At 50.2% G+C, this 22,191-nt stretch overlaps 2 protein-coding genes across 3 annotated transcripts; one reads left to right on the top strand and one right to left on the bottom strand.

Moving 5' to 3' along the window:
* Positions 1-2,758: 2,758 nt before the first annotated feature.
* Positions 2,759-4,093, top strand: SFN (stratifin). Its single transcript, XM_004266628.3, has one exon. The coding sequence runs from the start codon at positions 2,843-2,845 to the stop codon at positions 3,587-3,589; it is 747 nt and encodes a 248-aa protein (XP_004266676.1). The 5' UTR covers positions 2,759-2,842; the 3' UTR covers positions 3,590-4,093.
* Positions 4,094-9,342: 5,249 nt separating this feature from the next.
* GPN2 (GPN-loop GTPase 2) lies at positions 9,343-22,105 on the bottom strand. 2 transcript variants are annotated; one of them, XM_004266627.3, is made up of 5 exons: positions 21,416-22,105; positions 20,678-20,834; positions 17,785-17,945; positions 13,124-13,254; positions 9,343-11,640 (listed from the first exon to the last, which is right to left on the bottom strand). In XM_004266627.3, the coding sequence occupies exons 1-5, from the start codon at positions 21,824-21,826 to the stop codon at positions 11,568-11,570; spliced, it is 933 nt and encodes a 310-aa protein (XP_004266675.1). In that variant the 5' UTR covers positions 21,827-22,105; the 3' UTR covers positions 9,343-11,567. The 2 variants fall into 2 exon arrangements, with proteins under 2 accessions (XP_004266675.1, XP_033278379.1); XM_033422488.2 differs by having other exon boundaries at positions 21,485-22,105.
* Between the last annotated feature and the right edge of the window lie 86 nt (positions 22,106-22,191).

The following is a 22,191-nucleotide window of genomic DNA, read 5'->3' as shown; positions in this document are numbered from 1 at the left end:
CTGGCTTGAGTGGTAGGAAGAGCATGCTTCCTCCCTTGCGACAGAAGCATCTCCAAAATTCCTAGGCCTATCAGGCCCTGCCCTCCAGGTTTCTAGTGTTCTGGGATCTCCTGCTTTCCCCCAGGACTTGGGAAAGCCTGAGCTGGATGACTAATACGAAGGAAGGTCCTTGAGGGCCCAGCGCCTGCGCAGGCCAGAGGAATGTCTGGGCTGGAGAGCGAGGAGGCAGTGCTGAGCGAGTGCATCTGACCATTCATTCGTCTTCTCTGCAGCTGGGCAGGGTCTGGCCTTCGGCTGAGGCCTGGTTTGAGGTCCTTCCTTATTTCATAGAAACCAGCTCCATATTAGTGCTTTGAGTGTGTATGTTTATAATAATAAACATTATTATCATGTGGATTTTTTTTCACACAATGTTAATAGTTACCATCCACTCTACTAAGTGCTTTCCTCACAACAAGCCCCGTTTTATACTTAGGAGAACTAAGGCTCACAGAGGTTGTCACTTAGACAAAGCCACAGCAGCTTGTGAGAACTGAACCCAGGCAGTCTGATTCCAAAGATACTAGGCTATTCTGTCTGTCATAGAAAAATAATACACATTCACCATTGGTAACCTGAAGATACTAGGAAAATCAAAAGAAAAAAAACCCCACTTAGACTCCTACTACCTTAAGATATACTCTGTAAATTGGTACTTCAGTGTATTTTGTTTCTAGCGTTTTCCGTGTCAGTGATCTAAGCAAAGCCTTCGGGATGGCAAGCCTAAAATCCCTTCTGCTTCCTTGGCAGATCTCATCTTTGGGCCTCAGAGTTCTGGCCTCAGAGTCCCTCCAGGAGGGGAGGGTGGGTATTCAGACACCAAGAGGAACTGGGGACGGACAGGCCTGTGAAATAGTCCTGGTTCAAGGATTAAACTGGTTGGGGCCCAGAGAGAGGAGCCCCACCCCTGAGTCCCATCTGAGCTTTGGCTAGGGGTGGAGCAGATAAGCAGGAACACACCCTCATAGGTGCAATGCCAACACCTTTAGGTGAAATTCTTGGCTGACACAAAGATAGCACCTCAGTGAACAGGGACAGAAGATTGGCAACAGAGCAGTCTCCATCTCTGAGGCCTCTGCCAGGGGTCAGGGGTGGGGCCATGGTCAACGGGAAGGGGCAGGGAAACTTCTGAGAGGCAGGCTGGGGAAGGCAGCACTCAGCTAGGACTGCTGCCCCGTAAAACAAAATGGCCTGTGTATGGGCTTCCCTGGTGGTGCAGTGGTTGAGAATCTGCCTGCTAATGCAGGGGACACGGGTTCGAGCCCTGGTCTGGGAAGATCCCACATGCCGCGGAGCAACTAGGCCCGTGAGCCACAACTACTGAGCCTGCGTGTCTGGAGCCTGTGCTCCACAACAAGAGAGGCCGCGATAGTGAGAGGCCCATGCACCACGATGAAGAGTGGCCCCCGCTTGCCACAACTAGAGAAAGCCCTCGCACAGAAATGAAGACCCAACACAGCCAAAAATAAATAAATAAATAAATAAAATAAAAAATAGAATAAATAAAAAGCCAAGCATTTAAAGCCCTTTAAAAAAAAAAATGGCCTGTGTGACAGCCACCTCCTTTTTTTCGGTCCTGTCTCTCTCCCCGGTTACTAGCACCCCACCCTGGGGAAGCAAACTGGGCAGAGTACCCAGGTGGCCTGCTTCCCAGCCTCTGACAGAAGGCGGGCTGAGTCAGGCACCAAAGTGGGATAGTCAGTGAGCTGGGTCCCCACCCTCTGTGAGCCCCACTGATGCATGATGGCAGGTGGCTTGGAGGGGCGAGGTGACCTGGTGTGGAGAGCCAGAGGGTAAGTGCTCAGACAAGTGGCAACAGGCCACAAACTTGAAAGGGAAAATTGTGCTGTGATGGGGAATGTCTCCAAAAACCTACTGGGTGACTGATTACAAAGACTGGGCTGGGGCGTCAGAAGCCGATCGTTAAACACCTCATTAAGTGGCACCCTGAATGCTGCTGCTTGTGCATTTTGGGAGCTCAGAGGGGACAGGACCCTGAGGGGGAGTGAGGAGTGGGGGATGGAACTATTTCAGGTAGACTCTGGAAGAAGCCTGCATCTTACTTCTAAATACAGCCTGGAGCTCACAAGTCAGAAGCCTTGATGGGAGAGAAGCCAAAGCTGTGTGACCCTGAGCAAATCTCATCCCTCTCTGAGCCTTAGTAGTCCCATCTCTGCAGTGGGAGTAGTAGTCACAGTCCTGCCCATTTTGCAGAGACACAGCAGATACTATAGATCATGGGTATGAAGGTGCTTGGGAAACTACAGCCCTACCTAAACAATGAGTTATCTCACCTGAACCAATGGGGGAAATGTACCTGGCAGGATCAGGAACCCCATCCTCCTGCACCTGGCTTCATGGGCTCTGCCTAGGCCCACAGCGGTCAGGTAGCTGAAGCCATCCTCAGCCCCTGGAAGGACACGGTGAAGGAGGATCTGATTCGAGAAACTGGGGCAGCTACCTCATGTGGCAATGTAATGGAAACCCTGAACAAGAGGGGGCAGCCTGGAGGCTGGAGAGGTGTCGATGCAGGTGTGGCCAACGCCCAGATTTCTCCTGCTGACTGTCCCAATGACTCACACCACATCCCAGCCCTTTCACCTTTAAGGAAGAGCCGGAAAGGGTGTGGTGGGGAAGAGGAGAGGAGGCAGGTCTGGGGCCCCAGTCCCGCCCTCTGCCCCTCCCCACCCTGCTGTGGGCCTGGCCTTCCAGCCAAAAGGCAGGCCGGGAGCAGAAGAGGCACAGAACCCGGCATCTGTTCCGAGGCAGCCAGTTAGCCTGCCGCCTGTCTGTCCCCAGAGCCATGGAGAGAGCCAGCCTGATCCAGAAGTCCAAGTTGGCCGAGCAGGCTGAACGCTATGAGGACATGGCAGCCTTCATGAAGAGCGCCGTGGAAAAGGGTGAGGAGCTAACCTGCGAAGAGCGCAACCTGCTCTCAGTGGCCTACAAGAATGTGGTGGGTGGCCAGCGGGCCGCGTGGAGAGTCCTGACCAGTATCGAGCAGAAGGGCAACGAGGAGGGCTCAGAAGAGAAGGGCCCTGAGGTGCGAGAGTACCGGGAGAAGGTGGAGACAGAGCTCCGGGGCGTATGCAACACGGTGTTGGGCTTGCTGGCCAGCCATCTCATCAAGGAGGCCGGTGACGCCGAAAGTCGGGTCTTCTACCTGAAAATGAAGGGCGACTACTACCGGTACCTGGCTGAGGTGGCCACCGGTGATGACAAGAAGCGCATCATTGACTCAGCCCGCTCAGCCTACCAGGATGCCATGGACATCAGCAAGAAGGAGATGCCGCCCACCAACCCCATCCGCTTGGGCCTGGCCCTGAACTTTTCCGTCTTCCACTATGAGATCGCCAACAGCCCCGAGGCGGCCATCTCGCTGGCCAAGACCACCTTCGACGAAGCCATGGCTGACCTGCACACCCTCAGCGAGGACTCCTACAAAGACAGCACCCTCATCATGCAGCTGCTGCGGGACAACCTGACGCTGTGGACGGCCGACAACGCCGGGGAAGAGGGGTGCGAGGCTCCCGAGGAGCCCCAGAGCTGAGCCGTGCCCGCTGCCCTCCCTGCCCTGCCCGCTCGTCCCCCACTCCTGGCAGAGAGGACTTGTACGGGGTGGGAGGCCCAACCCTTCTCCCCAAATGCTCTGCCGCAGCTCAGAAAGGCTCCACAGAGCGGAACCAGCAGAGCTGAGGCCGCCTGGAGCCAGAGGATTCCATGCTTCCTGCAGCTTTCAGGTGCTCCTGGCCACTGGTCATTCCACCCAGCCCTGCTCTCTGCACCTCCGCCGCCCCCCGACCCCACCCCTGAACCTGGCCACTTCCTCCCCACCCCGCCCCCCTCCTGCCCCTGCTGCCTCTGGATCTTAGGAATTGAGGAGTATCCCACCTTTGTGGCTGAGAACTCAGTTGTGTGGCAGAGGCTGGAGATGAGACAGAGAGAGAGAGAGAGAGAGTGTGTGCATGCAGCGAGCAAGACCAAGGAAGCGAGCGAAAGCATGTCTGCTGGGTGTGACCATGTTTCCTCTCAATAAAGTTCCCCTGTGACACTCCTCCTGTCTTTTCCAGTTATTGCAGAGGGACGAGACAGGGTTTGGTGTATGAGTTACAGAGACCCTCCCATGGGGATGGCTCAGTGACCCGCAGACAAGACTCTGGAGCCAGTGACTCCAGGAGAGAGGCTGGGGGTCCAGCTCTCTCCATCAGGGTCTAGTCTGGTCCCCCGAAACTGGTCCTCCCGAGAGGGTCAGGTGAGTGCAAAGACGGCTTGGAGGCTTCTCTGCAGGGGCCGCGGGGCGGGAGGCTTAAGAGCTCAGGTCTGAGTGGACAGGAAACCAGTGCAGTCTCAGGTGTGAGGTCCGAGGACAGCGCCGGAGGGGTACGCTGCAGTGAGCGGCTCTGGGCGCCTGAGATCTGAAAGCGGGAAAGAGTCATTATATCTGAGCGGAGGGGAGTACGGCCTGGGGCAGGGGTATGACGCCGCCTTTTTAAAGGTCTGGCCCAGGTCTGAGAAGACCGCCCTCCAGCTTTCGGAGATGGGGACAAAAATGAAACGGGCTGACGACGAGGAGACTCGAGTGGGAAGGGCCGCGAGGAGCGCGTCCTGCCTTGGTCGGCGGAGCCCTACGCCTCCACGCCTCCCCCGGCCCGCCCCCCCCCACCCCGGCTCCCAGCTGCAACACGCCTACGTATGCGGCCTCCCAGCGCGGCCAGGCCTTCACAACCCGAGGCTGGAGGCGGGCCCGAGGCCGATGTCATCCAATCACGGGAGGGAGACACTCAGGGTACCGCCCCAGGGGCCCGACTGACCAATAGGAGAATGAGCGGCGGACTGCGCGCATTGCGTCTTCCCTCCGCCCATCCGGCCCCGCAGGCGCCGAGACGGGCTGCGCCACTGAGGGGCCCCCGCCCCCCGCCAGGTGCCAGAGGCGACGCTCTCCGGGTTTCGCTCGGACGAGTTGCCACCCGCCCTACCCGAGAGCTCGGCATCCTCAGAGCAGCGGGACAGGGCGGGGTCGTGCGGAAAAGTAGTCCCTGCCCGCTGAGTCATTTGATCTACCGGCGGTGCCTGAGCCTGGCCGGGCAGGCAGGGTCGGCTAGGAAAAGGCCCGCAAGGTGTCCCCATCACACTCCGGAGCCCAGGCAGCACTGAACTGGTAACCAGGAGGCTTGGAAGTGTCCCTGACTGGCTTGGAAAAGCCATTATACCTCCCTGGGCCTCAGTTTCCCCTTCTGTATCATAAGGGGCTAGGACTAAAGGCTTTATAACGAAAAAATGTGAAGTTAAAACTGCCTGGGTTTGACTCCCAGCCTGCCTTGGCCAAGGCTTTTCACCATGCTTACCTTCTGTCCTCATTTGTGAACTGGGGATTAAAAAATAGTACCTTCCTCTTAAAGTTGCTGTGAAGTTTGAGCAAATACATGCATGTAAAGTAGCCCATAGTACATATTCAATACATGCTACGCATTATTAATCCTTCCAGCATCAATAGTCTAGGATTTATCCAGCATTTCTGTGCCAAAAGCAGGATAATCAGGCCCAGTACTGAGGCACAGCTTTACTGCCAAATATGACCTACATGATCACTGGGCCTCCTGAGAATACTGGCCTGACATCAAGTGGTCACTCCTCCACCTGACAGTATTGGGGAAACTCAGTCCAGCCTCATCAGGTTCCCCAGAGTCCAAGTTTGGTCACACCCATGGGACTCAAAGGGCTCTTATCAGAGCTACTAATTCTACAGGGGAAGCTGGCAGGACCACTCTGATGCTTTCTGGGTCCCTCGTTTTCACCTCTCTTTTCCCAGAACGGTGTTGGGTTTTAAGGTTCCAAACCAGTCAGAGACTCTGGGAGAGGGCAAGTGACTTACCCTCAGCTCTGGAAGTGACCTGGTTTCTCTTACTGGACAGGTCTGGTGACTTCCTCTTAATGGGTAGGTCCTGAGAAAGGAAATTCTTTCTTTTCTCTCAGCATTTGACTTTTGCCTACTTCCTCTACACCGCTCATGGTTGCCCTCTATGGGGAAAGAAATGAGCTACCCTAAGGTAGCATGTTGGTGTTGACAGATTTTAAAAGCAGATGCTATGGATTGGAATATCACCAAATCAGACAGCTAGCTGTGAGCTGGCTTAGGCACCAGCTTCTGAACTGGGTCCCAGACTTTTCTATCTAAAGCTTTCTTAATGTTACCCAGGGTGGGGTCTCAGTGAGCATTTCTTGTCATCTTTTCCTGGCCTAAATTTGACATTTAAAATTTTTCAGTCCTACGCAACATTGTAAATCAACTATACTTAAATAAAATTAAAAAAAAATTTTTTTTTCAGTCCAACTGCTAATGTATATGGAGTTTCTCTTGGGGTGATGAAATGTTCTGGATTTAAATAGTGGTGATAGTCGCACAACTTTGTGAATATATGAAAAAACACTGAACTGTAAACTCTATAATGAATTTTATGATATGTGAATTATATCTCAATTAAAAAAAATCAGTCCCAGAGGGCAAAGTTGGTAAGATTGACAAGTTCTGCTGGAAATTTCGTGGTGGCCACTCTTTCCAGTTGTCCTCTCCACTTGAGCACTTTCTTTTTTTTTTTTTTTTTTTCTGGTACGCGGGCCTCTCACCGTTGCGGCCCCTCCCGCACAGGCTCAGCGGCCATGGCTCACGGGCCCAGCTGCTCCATGGCATGTGGGATCCTCCCAGACCAGGGCACGAACCCGTGTCCCCTGCATCGGCAGGTGGACTCTCAACCACTGCGCCACCAGGGAAGCCCCAAGCACTTTCTTGTAAACTTTTCCAAATTTCAAAGCCATCTTCAGGTCAAAACACGACTAGCCACCATCCCTTTCCCTTTAACACATACAGAGCTTTGGGTACACTATCTCTTCCGCCAAATTCTTTCACTTATATAAATACATTTATTCAGTCATGATTTCATACCTACTTAATTCTACCTCTAGGTTTGCAACTATGTCCTGGGTTTATTTTTTATCTCCCCAGAGAGCTCCCTAAAAATGGTAACTTTGTCCCATTATTCCTCCTTCTTCCCACAGCATCTCCAGCACGCTTTTGTGTGCAGGAAGGAGCTCAAAACTTAGTTTTAAAACTGTCCCTCCAAATGCCTGGAAACCAGGTTAGTGCCAGGTCCTCTACTGTGGAAAATGGACATATAGCTAGTTCTGGGATAAAGCAAAGCTTTCTACATAGAAATCGGGCTCACAAAGAGTCAAGTAACCACAGTCCCATCCTTTCTGCACTGCCAGGTTATCCCCTAGGAAACAGAGGCCCAGGGCTTACAAAGATTTTCCTCTCCCAAGAATTTGAGTTGTGTGGGGAAAGTTTGCAACCTAAAATTCTCTAAAGAAGGTATCTACTCTTCTCTCTTATATGCAGTTACTTCAGAGAGCAAAGTCCAAATTGGCTCTGTAGATCCACAGAAGTAGGTGATGGAAAGCAAGGCATTGGGGTTAAGGTTCCTTCTCAGAACTAACCGGGCACCCTAGGCCAAGGCATTGGGGTCAGGCAGGCCACTGTGTCTCCTTCCAGAAAGGCAGAAAGGCACGATATTCCTACACACCCACACCCACACCCACACCCACACCCACACAAAATGTCCAAGTGTCCAGTGCCTTTTTGGGAAAACCTGATTTCAGATGCTTGCAACAAGATTGCTCTTCTGACCAAAAGTGCCCCCCTCCTGCTTCTTCCTAAAGAACAGAACACAGTAATAAGAGCACGTGGCATGACTGCTATGTGCCAGGCAGTTTCATACCTTATTCCTCACAGCAACACATATTATCATCTTTGTTTTGCTATGAAGAGACTAAGGCTCAGAGCCCCTTTGACACCTGGGCTTCTGGGGCTATGGGAAGTTGGCTCCCTGGCTGGACATGGAGGACACAGTGGGTTGGAAATGAGGCATATGGCTCTCCCCTACCCTCAGCAAGCCTGATGCCACTGAGGTCTGTGTAATCTGAGACTCTTCCTTCCAAAGGGGACAGGAAGAGGAGGTGAGCAGCCCAGACGAGGCTGGGTAAGGGCTCAACAACCAGGGACAAGAGAGAGGAAAAGGGGGAGGAGGGGAGCTACTCGGCTTGATAGAGAATTTCCCTCCAGGATTTTGAGGTAGTTGGGCCTCCCAGCTTCTTTCAAAAACGGGGTGGGCCTTAGTAGTGTTGGGAAGTCACTCCCCTGCCTCTCTCAGGAGCCTTGAGAAAGGACAGAGAATCTCTCAGATCCTAACGGGATCCTCATCTTCCCACAGACCCTAATGGGATCAGGCTTCCTATTCTCAGCCAGCTGTGGGTGAGCGTTTTGCTACTTCAGAAACAGCTGAGGGCAGACTGTCTGTGCTTCAGCTCTGTGGGCTTTAGGGTGTCACCCTCACTCCTAAGCCTCTTTGTCTGGGCTGGAAGCCTTTCCAATTAGCTGTGGTCACTGATAGGTTCCAAACACCATCTTCCAGTTGTTGGAAGTCCCCAATTCAGAGCCAAGATATGCATAGTATAGCCCAGTGTCAGTGGTTAGCAGAGCAGACCAAGAAGGTCCCTTGGAAAGCATTCAGGGATGGTTTCCTCCCTCCGGAAGTTCACGATTGCCAAGTGAGGTCGGGGGTGAGAAGAGCACTTCCAGACAGTGCCTGTGAGTTGTAAAGTGGCACTTTTCTGGGAGGCATTTTGGCAATATGAATCCAGAACCTAGAAAACATCAGCTATTTTATTTCTAGGACTTTATCATAAGTTAAAGGTCAGAGAGTCAGAGTGGCATGGACATATATACACGACCAAACGTAAAATAGATAGCTAGGGGGAAGCAGCCGCATAGCACAGGGAGGTGAGCTCGGTGCTTTGTGACCACCTAGAGGGGTGGGATAGGGCGGGTGGGAGGGAGACGCAAGAGGGAGGAGATATGGGAACATATGTATATGTATAACTGATTCACTTTGTTATAAAGCAGAAACTAACGCACCATTGTAAAGCAATTATACTCCAATAAAGATGTTAAAAAAAAAAAGTCAGAGAGTCAGACAAAGATGTTAATCACAGCACTATTTACAATAGCAAAAAAATTGCTAACAATTTAAAGGCTAAGCATGGGAGTCTGGATAAACAATGTTATAGCCATACTCCAGAATATTATCCGGTAGACATTAAAAAGGTCCTTATAGTTTTAGTTACATGAAATAATGTTAACTGAAAAAAGCAGGTTACAAAGCATTAACAATATATCCCATGTATATAAATGCTATAGCTATCCCTCTGAACGCATAGAAAAATAAGACTTGAAATAAAAAACACAAAATATACATTTGAATAGAAAATTTATTATAAATATTTAAAAATTATTTATCTGTGGTGGGATCATGGGTGACTTATTTTCATTTTCCAAGCTTTTCACTTTTCTATCAGGAAAAAAAGAAATCTTAAGGACAGTCGTCATATGCTGACAAATCGAGGATGGTCTTTCTCTTACCCTACACACTTCATGCTGAACAGACCTCACCTGGAACCCAGACACCTCTGCTTTTCTGCACTGTGCTATCCCCTCCCAATCATGACAGGGGGGATAGAAAATCACGTTGCTATCAGTGGGAAGTGGACAGAGCTCCATTTACTAGAGGAGAAAACACCCTTGTTGTCACACCAAGGCCTGAAAATAAAGTTTGGAATTTGTCCATCCTTCTTCACTTGATGACTGCAGAGAATGCATGCTCAGGGTGCTTGCATATGAGGCCATAAAGTTCTAAATGATGCTTCCTTCCAGCTGGTGTGCTTTGGTGATAGCTGGGGCCTCCAGGATGGGGTAAGCATCAAAACCCATGACCACAGCTACTGGTATTACTTTCAAAAACACAGCACCCACCCTCATGCCCTAACTGATGAGGGATCTGTCCAGCAGCCTGGGTGTCATTATTCCTGGGCTCCAGGCCCCATAGGTGACTCACAGCCAGCCCCAGTCAGTGCCTCCTGGCCTCAGTTTCCCTGGCTTGCACTGTTGACACTCCCCACCGTGTACAGTGTCAATAGGGATGAGGTGCTTTGAACTCCTTAGATGAGAGTCGGGGGAAGGAGCACCCAGTTATCATCCCCTGTCCCGCCAGGCGTGGGAGCGGGGGTCGGCTGCTTTCACACTGTTCCAGCCCGAGGGGCCTCCTCACAGCCCCTAACTCTTCTGCCTTCTGCTCTGGTGACCAAATGTGAGAAGCAAAGCCCAGTCACCCCCATCTCAATGCTGCTTCAGAACAGTTTTCCTAAATTGAATTCTCCAACTGTCCGAACCACCAGTCATCTATCTTCCCCCTGATTTATGATTCAGTTAATACCCTACAGGTGTCTAAATTCTTTCTCCTGATTGGTTATAAACCCTGTGGGAGGAGGGCCCTGACTTTTCACCATTAAGTATTCAGCAAAGTGAGCTATGAGAGAGACAGGCTGACTGAAGTTCAAACTCCTCATCTTTCTGTTTCCTCACAGTAAAGTGGGGCTTAGTACTATTCCCCATCTTGTCTATGTCCCTAGGAGCTGCTGTGAAAGCCACATGAGGAGTGTGTGTGTGGAAGCTCTTTGTGAAATGCTAAGCCCTTCCCATGTATTAACAGCACTGAGTGTCTGCAAATAAGACTACTGGCACGACAGCCATCTGTCCCCTTCTGCCTCCAGGCTACAGCCGGGAAAAAAAAAAAATTAAAATTAAAAAATAAGCCTGGGATGCTACCTACTGGTTGAAAATGTGAATTGCATCCAACCAGTTGCAAGAAGAGCAAAGGAAGCAAACACCAGTATTTCCAACTTCAAGCCGGCTTGACTTTCCCCACAGCCCTCATGATACGATTATATACTGATATTTTCCTTTAAGCAACTCATTTTGTATAAATAATTTCATTTTAAAGTCAACTTTTAATCACTAATATAAATGGAAAACTAGTTAACACTTAACCTCAAAAAACAATAAAACCATGACATAAAGACAATGAAAATAAAACGTTACAAGATCTGCTAGGAAGTGTTGTCTGTGAGACCTCAAGTTTGAGGTTCACTGTTAAAACTAAGGATTAACCAAAGAGCATAACTGAGGACTGAGAGTCAACCCTCTAGTATGATCCCGTGCTTTGGGGGAAACACTGCCCTGTAGTATGAAGAAATAGGACTCTTCTGAGGAAAGGGGACATTCCGATATTCCCAACTCACTCGGCCTGGATGATTGAAGGAAGTTTGGAAGCCACAAAATGTAGAAGATAAACTCTTGCATTGTAGCACATTCCATCACAGCCCGAGTGGGACCAGTGCTGAATCCCTGGTGGCAGCGCCCAGAGTTCATGAGGCTGTGACTGGTGCTCTGCTTGGCTACATGTGTGGCTTTTGGCCAGAAGTCCTCTGCAAGGCTGAGTATGCCCTCGCCAGTCTCCCAGCTCTGGCTGGGAGGGCTGCCCTTGGATCTGCAGGCCACTGAGCTGTCCGCTGCTCACTGGGAGCTGCCACTCTCCCCAGCGCTGGGTCGTGTGTCTTGTTCTCCAGAGCTCAGCTTGTTGCTATAGCTGCATGGCCTCCTGCTCCACTGACTGCTCTGAGGGCGCCAGGTACTTCTCCTGCAGGCCCAGGGTGCTGATGGAGGGCTCATCAAGGCTGATAGCATAGGCAAGGATGGAGAACTGGTCTGGGTAGGATCTGACCTCTGTGATGTGTGCCCTCTAGCTGCGTCTGGAGGTTCCTCCCATCCCACTCCCTTCCTCATAATTAGAGCTTCAGGCAACAGGGAAATATTGGGTCTGAGAAGTCCCTCCAAGTAACCAGACCCAAATGCTCCTCTATTTGCCTCTTGCCCACACTGCAGAGAAGCAGAGAAGCAGAGAGCACTAACCCTCCAGCTCTGTGTTGTGGCACGTGCTCTGGAGCCAGGCTGTGGGGTTAAACCCTGATTTTGCCACTTGTTTTTCTCATCTGTAATACAGAGCTGTGAGGAACTCTGTCAAATGAGACAATGAATATAAAGCGCCAGCATGGCAACTGGCACATGGCAGGTGCTCAGCAAATGACTTCTCTGCTTCAGCTAGAGGAGGGAACTCAGGAAGCTCAAAGAAAACAACAACTTTCTGCTTGGGCTATAGGGTGCCTTCTAGCTCTCTCTGGAATAGCAGGAAAGTGGGGCAGGAAGGACATCAATCAGAGTCACACAGGAAAAGACCATGACACTGCCCATGGAGCTGTGTGAGGCTGGCCGACCTGAGGCCTGGGTCTGGGGTCTGACTATGGCTAGATTGGCCACCATGGCTCTTATACTAGAGGACTCCGGCGTCAGAACTTGAGATTCTACAACCAGGGAGACTGAAGTTCCAATACATCCCATGGCCCCCTCAAACACAGCACAGCTGCCAGTTCCCATCCCTGCCACCCACGTGACAAACCTGCCCTCTCCTCTTCCTTTTCTTGCCTCAGTGACTACAACCACCCCCTACCACTGACTAAACCAGAAACCTGGGAGTCTAACTTCTGCTTCACCTCCTTCTATCCCATAACCACCTGGTCACGAGCTCTAGCTATCTGTCTCCTTCACATTTTTCCAGTCCACACCCTTTTTGCTATTGTCACTACTAATGTTGCATCCCATCTCACCTGGAGACTGTAAAGACTCTCCTGCTCCCAATCACATCCCTTAAATGCATTTTCCACACTTGGAGGTGCTTTTCAAGAATGTACATCTGATTGCGTCATGCTCCGCTCAACAATAGTATGCTGGTTCCCACTGGCCACCCACGGCCTAAGTCCACACTCCTCCATCGCCTACCTCCCCTTCCCACTGCATCTCCCTTTCCCCTTCACACTCAAGACGCCAGGCAAACCGAATCCCTTGCATCTCTCCGAAGTGACCAGTGCTCTCTCATATCTGGGCCTCTGTATTTGTTGCTCCTTCCGATCAACAGCCTCCCTTGTCCTCAGGTACAAACAACCCTGAAGCCTTCCAAGGGACCAGTTACCAGGGAGCCCACTGGTCAACATGAAATCAGTCATCTGCAAGGGCAGCCATGGCCATTCCTGAGCCCCTGGCCTCCCGCTCTTGGCTGTGGCGGAGGCTAGCGAGCAAGGATACGAGGAGAAGTGGAAGTCAGCTCCCACCGCGGCAGACATCACAGCCTCCAGGCTCCGCTGCTCCTGGACCCCAAAGCAGTAGCCATTGGCTTTATCCACAGCCTGCAGGACCCGCTGGAAACTCTCCTTGTCCTGGGCAGGGAGGAGAGAAACAGCTCTGAGTGAAATAGGGGTATGTGGAATTGAGGTTGTACCAAACCGACTGCAGTCTCCAAACACCCCCCTTGATCTTGCCTCATGAAGCCTCTGTCCATGCAGCTCCCTTGGCCTGGAGTACTTCTACATGTGCCCAGAGGCCCGGCTACACCTCATCTTTCCTGACTACCAACCCACCCAAATTAGAACAGATAAGCCCCTCTACGCACACCCGCAGTCCCCTGGGTTTATCCCCACTGTAGCTATGATCCTTACCATCTTACTATTAGCAAGTTATTAACTCATCTGCCTCTCCTACTTGACTGTGCACCCCTTGAGGTCGGGAACTTGTTTGTCCAGGCATCCCCAGTGGCTGGCGCAGAACCTATCTAACAGTAGGCACCCGATAAATATGCATGTAACTTATTTGTTCGTCCACATAAAAGTGGTAAGAATGGTCCCTACATCACATCATGGGAAAGAGAGATCAAAATAATGCATGTACAGTCCTCAGCACAATGCCTAGCACAGAAAGTCTTCAATAAGTGTAACTGTATGATTCATATTATAGGTTTCACCTCCTCGTTTTAGTGGAGAAAAGTGTGGCATTAAACAGAGAAGAGACAAGCTCCCTTAAGTTCACCCCCAGCAGAAAGGAATCTAACACGCACCTTTGTCTCCCAGGTTACCTTTGCAGGGTGCAAGGTGAGAGGCACAAGGGTTGGGTACTACTTTGCAAAGTCAACAGGCAGTTGCCCATCTTGAAGGAGGCTGAAAGACTTGTCCCTGGCCTTGGTCAAGTCCCTTGCTAATGACTTTCTGAACTCATCCTTTTTCACACTGAGGAGGGAACATGTGTAGAGAGAACCCAGCAAAACAACAGGGGGGCTTCCCTGGTGGCACAGTGGTTAAGAATCTGCCTGCCAATGCAGGGGACACGGGTTCAATCCCTGGTCCGGGAAGATCCCACATGCCGTGGAGCAACTAAGCCCGTGCGCCACAACTACTGAGCCTGCGCTCTAGAGCCCGTGAGCCACAACTACTGAAGGCCGTGTGCCACAACTACTGAATCCCACATGCCTAGAGCTCGTGCTCCACAACGAAGAGTAGCCCGCAACTAAAGAATGCCCGTGTGCAGCAGCGAAGAGCCAACACAGCCAAAAACAAATAAATTAAAAAACAAAAAAACAGAACAGATAGGGCCAAAATTTGGTCTACCCTCTTTACTGGAATCCTGCCCACCACTGGTCTCGAAACCAAGGAGACTGAATGATTGTTGGACCCAGGACAAAGACCATTGTTTGAGGCCTCAAAGCCTCCTGGACACGTAGCCTGGTGTGCTCCCAGGCACTGCAGAGCCAATAGCCAAGGGACGAGGCCTCTTAGTGCCCAGTACAGGCACACCTCGGAGATACTGTGGGTTGGGTTCCAGAGCACCAAGGTAAAGCACATTTCATGATAAAGTGAGTCACACGGATTTTTTGGTCTCCCAGTGCATATAAAAGTCATGTTTACACTATACTGTAGTCTATTAAGCATATAGTCAATAGCATTATGCCCAAAAAAACAATGTATGTACCTTAATTTAAAAGTACTTTATTGCTGGGACTTCCCTGGTGGCACAGTGGTTAAGAATCCGCCTGCCAATGCAGGGGACATGGGTTCGAGCCCTGGTCCAGCAAGATCCCACATGCTGTGGAGCAACTAAACCCATGTGCCACAACTACTGAGCCTGCACTCTAGAGCCTGCGAGCCACAACTACTGAGCTTGTGAGCCACAACTACTGAGCCGGGGCGCCTAGAGCCCATGCTCCGCAACAAGAGAAGCCACTGCAGTGAGAATCCCGCGCACCGCAACGAAGAGTACCTCCCGCTTGCCACAGCCAGAGAAAGCCCACGCGCAAAAAAAAGGACTTTATTGCTAAAAAATGCTGACCATCATCTGAGCCTTCGGTGAGTCGTAATCTTTTCGCTGGTTGAGGGTCTTGCCTCCGTGGTGATAGCTGCTGACTGATCAGGGTGGTGTTGCTGTGGTAATGTCTTAAAATAAGACAACAATGAAGTTTGCTGCATCAACTGACTCTTCCTTTCACGAACGATGTCTCTGTAGCATGCGATGCTGTTTGATAGCAGTTTACCCACAGTAGAACTTCTTTCAAAATTGGAGTCAATCCTCTCAAATCCTGCTGCTACTATTTCAACTAAGTTTACATAATATTCTAAATCCTTTGCTGCCATTTCAACATCCTTCACAGCATCTTCACCAGGAGTAGATTCCATCTCAAGAAACCACTTTCTTTGCTCATTCATAAGAAGCAACTCCTTATCCAAAAAGTTGTATTATGAGACTGCAGCAATTCAGTGTCTTTAGGCTTCACTTCTAATTCTAGTTCTCTTGCTATTTCCACCACATCTGCAGTTACTTCCTCCACTGAAGTCTTGAAGTCCTCAAAGTCATCCACGAGGGTTGGACGCAACTTCTTCCAAACTCCTGTTAATACTGATATTTTGACCCCTTCCCAAGAATCACGAATGTTCTTAATGGCATCTAGAATGGTGAATCCTTTCCAGAAGGTTTTCAATTTACTTCACCCAGATCCATGAGAGGAATCACTATCTATGGCAGCTACAGCCTTAAGAAATGTATTTCTTAAATACTAAGACTTGAAAGTCAAAATGACTCCTTGATCCACGGGCTGCAGAATGGGTGTTGTGTTAGCAGGCATGAAAACAACATCTCTATCACAGCTCTTAGATGACCAGGTGCATTGTCAATGAGCAGTAATATTTTGAAAAGAATCTTTTTTTCTGAGCAGCAGGTCTCAATAGTGGGCTTAAAATATTTAGTAAACTATGTTGTAAACAGATGTACTGTCATCCAGGCTTTGTTGTTCCATTTATAGAGCACAGGCAGAGTAAATTTCACAGAATTCTTAAGGGCCCTAGGATTTTCGGAATCGTAAATGAGCACTGGCTTCAACTTAAAGTCACCAGATGCATTAGCCCCTAAAAAGAGAGTCAGCCTATCCTTTGAAGCCTTGAAGCCAGGCACTGACTTCTCTCTAGCTATGAAAGTCCTAGATGGCATCTTTTTCCAGTATAAGGCTGTTTTGTCTACATTGAGAATCTGTTGTTTACTACAGCCACCTTTTTTTTTTGGCCACACCGGCCACTTGTGGGATCTTAGTGCCCCAACCAGGGATTGAACCCCAGGCCCTCAGCAGTGAGCGCAGAGTCCTAACCACTGGACCGCCAGGGAGTTCCCAGTGTAGCCACCTTCATTAATGATCTTAGCTAGATCTTCTGGATAATTTGCTGCAGCTTCTACACCAGCACTTGCTGCTTCACCTTGCACTTTTATGCTATGGGGATGGCTTCTTTTCTTAAACCTCATGAACCAACCTCTGCTAGCTTCAAACTTTTCTTCTGCAGCTTCCTCATGTCTTTCAGCCTTCATAGAACTGAAGAGAGTTATGGCCTTGCTCTGAATTAGGCTTTGGCTTAAAGAAATGCTGTGGCTGGTTTGATGTATCCAGACCACTAAAACTTTCTCCATATCAGCAATAAGGCTGTTTTGCTTTCTTATCATTCCTGTGTTCACTGGAGTAGCACTTTTCATTTCCTTCAAGAACTCTTCCTTTGCATTCACACCTTGGTTAACTGTTTGGCACAAGAGGCCTAGCTTTTGGCCTATCTTGGCTTTTCAACATGCCTTCCTCACTAAGCTTAATCATTTCTAGCTTTTAAAGTGAGAGGCATGGGACTTCCCTGGCGGTCCAGTGGTTAAGACTCTGCTTCCATTGCATGGGGCATGGGTTCGACCCCTGGTTGGGGAACTAAAATCCAGCATGCTGCATGGCCAAAAAAAAAAAAAACAAAAACAGTGAGAGATGTGAAGCTCTTCCTTTCACATGAACACTTAGAGTCCGTTGTAGGTTTAATTGGTCTAATTTCCACATTGTTGTGTTTTAGGGAGTGTTAGGGAATAAGGAGGCTGGTGGAGAGGGAGAGATGGGGGAACAGCCAGTCAGTGGAGCAGTCAAAACACACACATTTGTGGATTAAGTTCACCTTCTTTTTTTTTTCGGCCACGCCATGTGGCTTGCGGGATCTTAGTTCCCTAACCAGGAATCAAACCTGTGTCCTCAAAACAAAGAAAAAAAACCTGTGCCCTCAGCAGTGAAAGCACAGAGTCCTGCCCACTGGACCGTCAGGGAATTCCCAAGTTCGCCGTCTTATATGGGTGCAGTCGATGGTGCCCCAGACAATTATAATAGTAACATCAAAGATCACTGATCATAGATCATCATAACAAATATAATAATAATGAAGAAGTTTGAAATATTGTGAAAATTATCAAAATGTAACACAGAGACATAAAGTGAGCAAATGCTGTTGGAACATGTACTTGGTTCAATGCAGGGTTGCCACAAGCCTATAACTGGTTAAAAAAAAAAAAAAAAAAAAAAAAGCAGTATCTGTGAAGCATGATAAAGCAAAGTACAATAAAATGAGGTGTGTTTGTACCTGGATGTTGAGAGGGATGAAGGAGACCAGGCTGTAGTCTTCGATGAGCTGCACCAGTTTCTCATTGAGCTGACGGTAGTGGCGGAAGAAAGGATCAGAAGCCAGGTGGTCAAGCAGGTAGGAGAGGTCCAGGACCTCTGTGTAGTAGTCCAGGTTGAAGGCTAAGAAGAGAAACTGGTTAGCACAGGGAACGACAGTCAATATCCTATGATAAACCATAATGGAAAAGAATATAAAAAAAGAATGTATATATATGTATAACTGAGTCACTCTGCTGTACAGCAGAACTTAATACAACATTGTATATCAACTATACTTTAATTAGAAAGAAAATAAAAAGAAGAGAAACTGGTGTTCAGGAGCAACTGGCATCAGGCTAAAGACTTGAGGACAGGGACCATTATTTTTTTCCTTCTTCCTTTGCCTTCATTCACTCACTCACTCACTCACTCATTCATTCATTCATTCAACAAACATTTGCTGAGGCAGTGAAATGAACTTATTAAGAAGAAAATACTTGATTTCACTTGTTGGCTCTGCCATTTACTAGCTCTATGGGCAGTTACCCACCTCATGGGGCTACTGTGAGGATTAAGGGCTATAAACCCCAGTGTCTGGTTCAGAGAAGTGCTTGATCAGTGGTAGTAAGGTAGAACATGTACCAATAATAGTGCTTGGTCCCTGCCTCAAAAAGCTCATAGCCAGGCAGAGCTCCCAGGACCTGGCACACTATCTAGTGCTCTATCTAGCAGGATGGCCTCTTAGGAAAATCACTTTCCCTTTCCAGGTCAGTTCCTTCTTAGTGTAAAATGAGAAGATTAGACTAGATGACTCAGAGGTCCCTGACTCAGTTCTATGAATACAAACTTTGCACTAAGAGAAGGAAAGTGGGCCTCTGCACTGTCCACTTCTGCCTGGAAGACTCAAGCAGCTGGGCTACTCAGTAGGTCTGTTCCAAAGTGAGCCGAGGGAATCAGGCTATTGGGATTGACTGACTCACTCCCTGATCTCTGCTTCCTGTGTTCTTATCAGCTCTAATTAGAAACCGACACCCCTGTGCCTGCAAGGAAGGAAGTGCTGGGCATTCCAACAAACTTCTCGGATTGCCTGACAGGTACGTTTCTCACTGAGAATGCAGAAACTGCAGCCAGGTACACTTGGTTTAAATTTTATCTCAGTTAAAAGGCTAGCTGAGTGACTGACCTTGGGCTATTCATGTAATGTCTCTGGGCCTCAATTGCCTGATCTGGTTTGTACCTCAGTCTCTTGTGAGGATGACTGGCAAGAGTCAGAGCTAGAAATGTAGAGGACCAGCATGTAGCCATCTGGGCTGCAGGCTGTGAAGGGGGAGACAGGCTTGGGAAGACACAAATCTGGACATAGATAAAATGGGGCTTTTTTATCCCCATCCTTCCATGTCCCAACTGGCAGCCAGTCACCCTCCCTGGACAAGGCCCTGACACTTCACTCTCCCTACAACCTCCCTCCTGCTCACTGCTGGTCATTTCAGCTATTCTTCTCTAGGTTCCTTTGTGGCTGAAGATGCTATTTAGGGAACTAATGCCCCAGTCAGCAGGGCACTAATTTTGCAGGAAAAAAATGTTGGCCATAGACCCCTAGGCAACGTCCCCGCCTCATGCCAGCCTACTTCTCTCTCAGTCTTTCCCACCTTGACAAATGGCACCTTTATCTGTCCACTGGTTCAGTCAGAAACCTGAGAGTCATCCTTAATTCCTCTGTCTCCACATCCAATCCACCAGCAAATCCTATTTCTTGAGTAAGTTTTGAATCTATCTACTTCTCTCCATTCCCACTACCACTGCCTGGGCTGCTGCAAACACCTCCTACAGGACCTCTGTTTTCATTCTTGCCCCTTTCAATTCACAAAGTAGCCAGAAGGGCCTTTTTAGTTCATGGTGTTCCCTTGCTTCATATTCATCAATGGCTTTCCTCTGTGTTTCAGCAGTACAGGTTCTAGCCTCTGCCCACCTCTCTGACCTCGTTTCCTACCACCCTTCCCCTGGGCACTATCTCAGCTACCCTGGGCTCCCTTCACTCCCCACCCCCTTTTCCTTGAACACAAAAAGCTCTTTCCCGGGACTTCCCTGGTGGCGCAGTGGTTAAGAATCCGCCTGCCAATGCAGGGGGCGTGGGTTCGATCCCTGGTCCGGGAAGATCCCACATGCCGCAGAGCAACTAAGCCCGTGCGCCACAACTACTGAGCCTGTGCTCTAGAGCCGCGAGCCACAACTACTGAGCCCGCATGCTGCAACTACTGAAACCCGCGTGCCTAGAGCTTGTGCTCTGCAACAACAGAAGCCACCGCAATGAGGAGCCCGCGCACCGCAACAAAGAATAGCCTCTGCTCGCCGCAACTAGAGAAAGCCCGTGCGCAGCAAAGAAGACCCAACGCAGCCAAAAAAATAATTAAAAAAAAAATATTGTGGTTCAGGTGAAATGGCAAAGAACAACAACAACAACCCACCAACAAACAACAAACAAAACTCTTTCCTTAAGGATTAGGGAAATAGGGACCCCTATTGGTCCCTCTGCCTAGGAACAGTTCTGCCTTGGCTGGCTCCTTCTCACTATTCTGGTCTCAGCTCAGATGGTACTGTTCACTCCCCTCACTCCCAACCACTCACTATCCCATCACTTTCTTCTAATTCCTTCATAATACATATCATCATCTGTAGCTCTCTTGTCCCCAAAACCCAGAACAGTATCTGGCACACAGTGCCACAAAATAAATACGCAGGGGTCAGACCTGACTGTGGCTACTATCATCAGGCCATGCATGGTCCCTGGAAGCAGCTTCCTTCAGCTGAGATCTCTGCTTCACTCCAGCCCAGCCGCTGCCCTACTTTTTGCCTGTCAGAACAGGATCTCTTACCCAGCTTCCCATAGTGTTCAATGAGGTCCATCTTGGAGAGGAGATTGACATGGGGCAGCTCCACATGCAGCATGGTGGCCAGGGAGGTACACAGTACCGAAATGAACTTGGCAGGGTCTGTGCAATAGTGAGAATCCACCAGGTGGACAGCAGTCAGCTGGGAGGGAAGGAAGAGACAGGGTGAGACTGGCCTGGGGAGGCAGGGAACATTAGGGCCTATGTCTCCCCCATCAGACTGGGGACTTCTGAGGGCAAAGGGAAAGTCTTCCCATTAGTTTTTTCCTGCTTCTGTTTCATTCTAATAGTCATAGTCATTTCCTTATTCCAGGAGATGTGGGGCATCTTTTCCTACAAGATGCCTTGCACTGAGCCTCCCAGTGGGCAACTGGTTCAATTCACACTGCACCTGACTCTATTCTTTCACTTTCTTTTGCCCACAAGTCACAACAACAATTACCATACCACTTTCCACATAACTACTTCCATACTCCCAATAATCCCAAATTGGGTACTGACACATCCATTTTACAGATGAGAAAACTGAGGTTGAGAGATAAACTGACTTGCCCAGGACCACACAGAGAGTCAGTGGCAGAGCCAGGATTCAAACTCACATCTGTTTTACTCCAAAGCGTCTCGGCCCCTACCTCGCTGTGGGACATGGGGGCGTGGCATCTGTTCTCCTCCCTGTCTCAGTTCCTCCATCTGCAAAATGGGCCTGCCCGTCCCCAGACGCACCCTGAGGTCCCACTGCGCCATCTGGGAGAAGATGCTGCGCAGGGCTCCGTGGTGCGTGCAGAGCTCCACCTGGCCAGGGCAGTCGAAGAGGAAGTAGTGGCCGCGGAGGGGGTCGAGCTTGGCACGCAACCAGTCCAGGTTGGCCTCCAGGTACTCCATGCAGTACAGCAGGCCGCCGTTGGGCCCCAGCTGCAGCGCGTCCATCACGTCGCCCAGCCCCACCAGCTCGCCCACGTCCACGGCGCACTCGTACGGCAGCCCCTCATTGGCCGGGTCCAGGTTCACCACCGCCACACGCCGGCCCAGCGCGCGCAGGAACTCACTCATGCCCAGGCAGTACGTGGTCTTCCCCGAGCCCGGAGGGCCAATAACCGCCTGCCCAAAGGCCGTGGTCGGAGCGGCCCCCGCCATGGGCAGCCGGCACACGGCCCCGTGCGGAGCAGGTAAGCTCGGCAGGGAAGCAGGGCGGGAGCCAAGCCGAAGACGAGAGCCGAGGGCAACGGGATCCCCGACGTGCACTTCGTCGGGGGCCGGCGGTGATGCCCGGGGGTCGCCTAAGGAGGAAGAGCAGGGACCCGCGCGATGTGAGACGACCAAATGGCCCGGTACTGACGGGACCAGCACCCGACTTCCGGACGACGTCGGAAACAGCAGGGGCGGGAGAGGAAGTCCCGCCCATACGGCGACGACACAGCTTGGCGCCGAAGGGCGCGGTGACGTCGGTTCGTGGGGCGGACGTGGGGGCCTGGGGGAGAGGGCGGTTACCTTTCTGGGGA

Source organism: Orcinus orca, chromosome 1 (assembly GCF_937001465.1).
Source record: "Orcinus orca chromosome 1, mOrcOrc1.1, whole genome shotgun sequence".
Lineage (NCBI taxonomy): Eukaryota > Metazoa > Chordata > Mammalia > Artiodactyla > Delphinidae > Orcinus > Orcinus orca.
This window is presented reverse-complemented; position numbering and strand designations above follow the sequence as displayed.

Bases quoted from the DNA above. Each gene is read 5' to 3' on its own strand.
- SFN (XM_004266628.3), top strand. From the start codon at position 2,843: ATGGAGAGAGCCAGCCTGATCCAGAAGTCCAAGTTGGCCGAGCAGGCT.
- GPN2 (XM_004266627.3), bottom strand. From the start codon at position 21,826: ATGGCGGGGGCCGCTCCGACCACGGCCTTTGGGCAGGCGGTTATTGGC. The intron at 17,946-20,677 runs GTAAGAGATCCT...TTCTCTTCTTAG, and splicing joins TGAACACTATGGGAAGCTGG to CCTTCAACCTGGACTACTAC. The intron at 11,641-13,123 runs GTATCCTTGCTC...GCCCTCCATCAG, and splicing joins GCTGACTTCCACTTCTCCTC to CACCCTGGGCCTGCAGGAGA.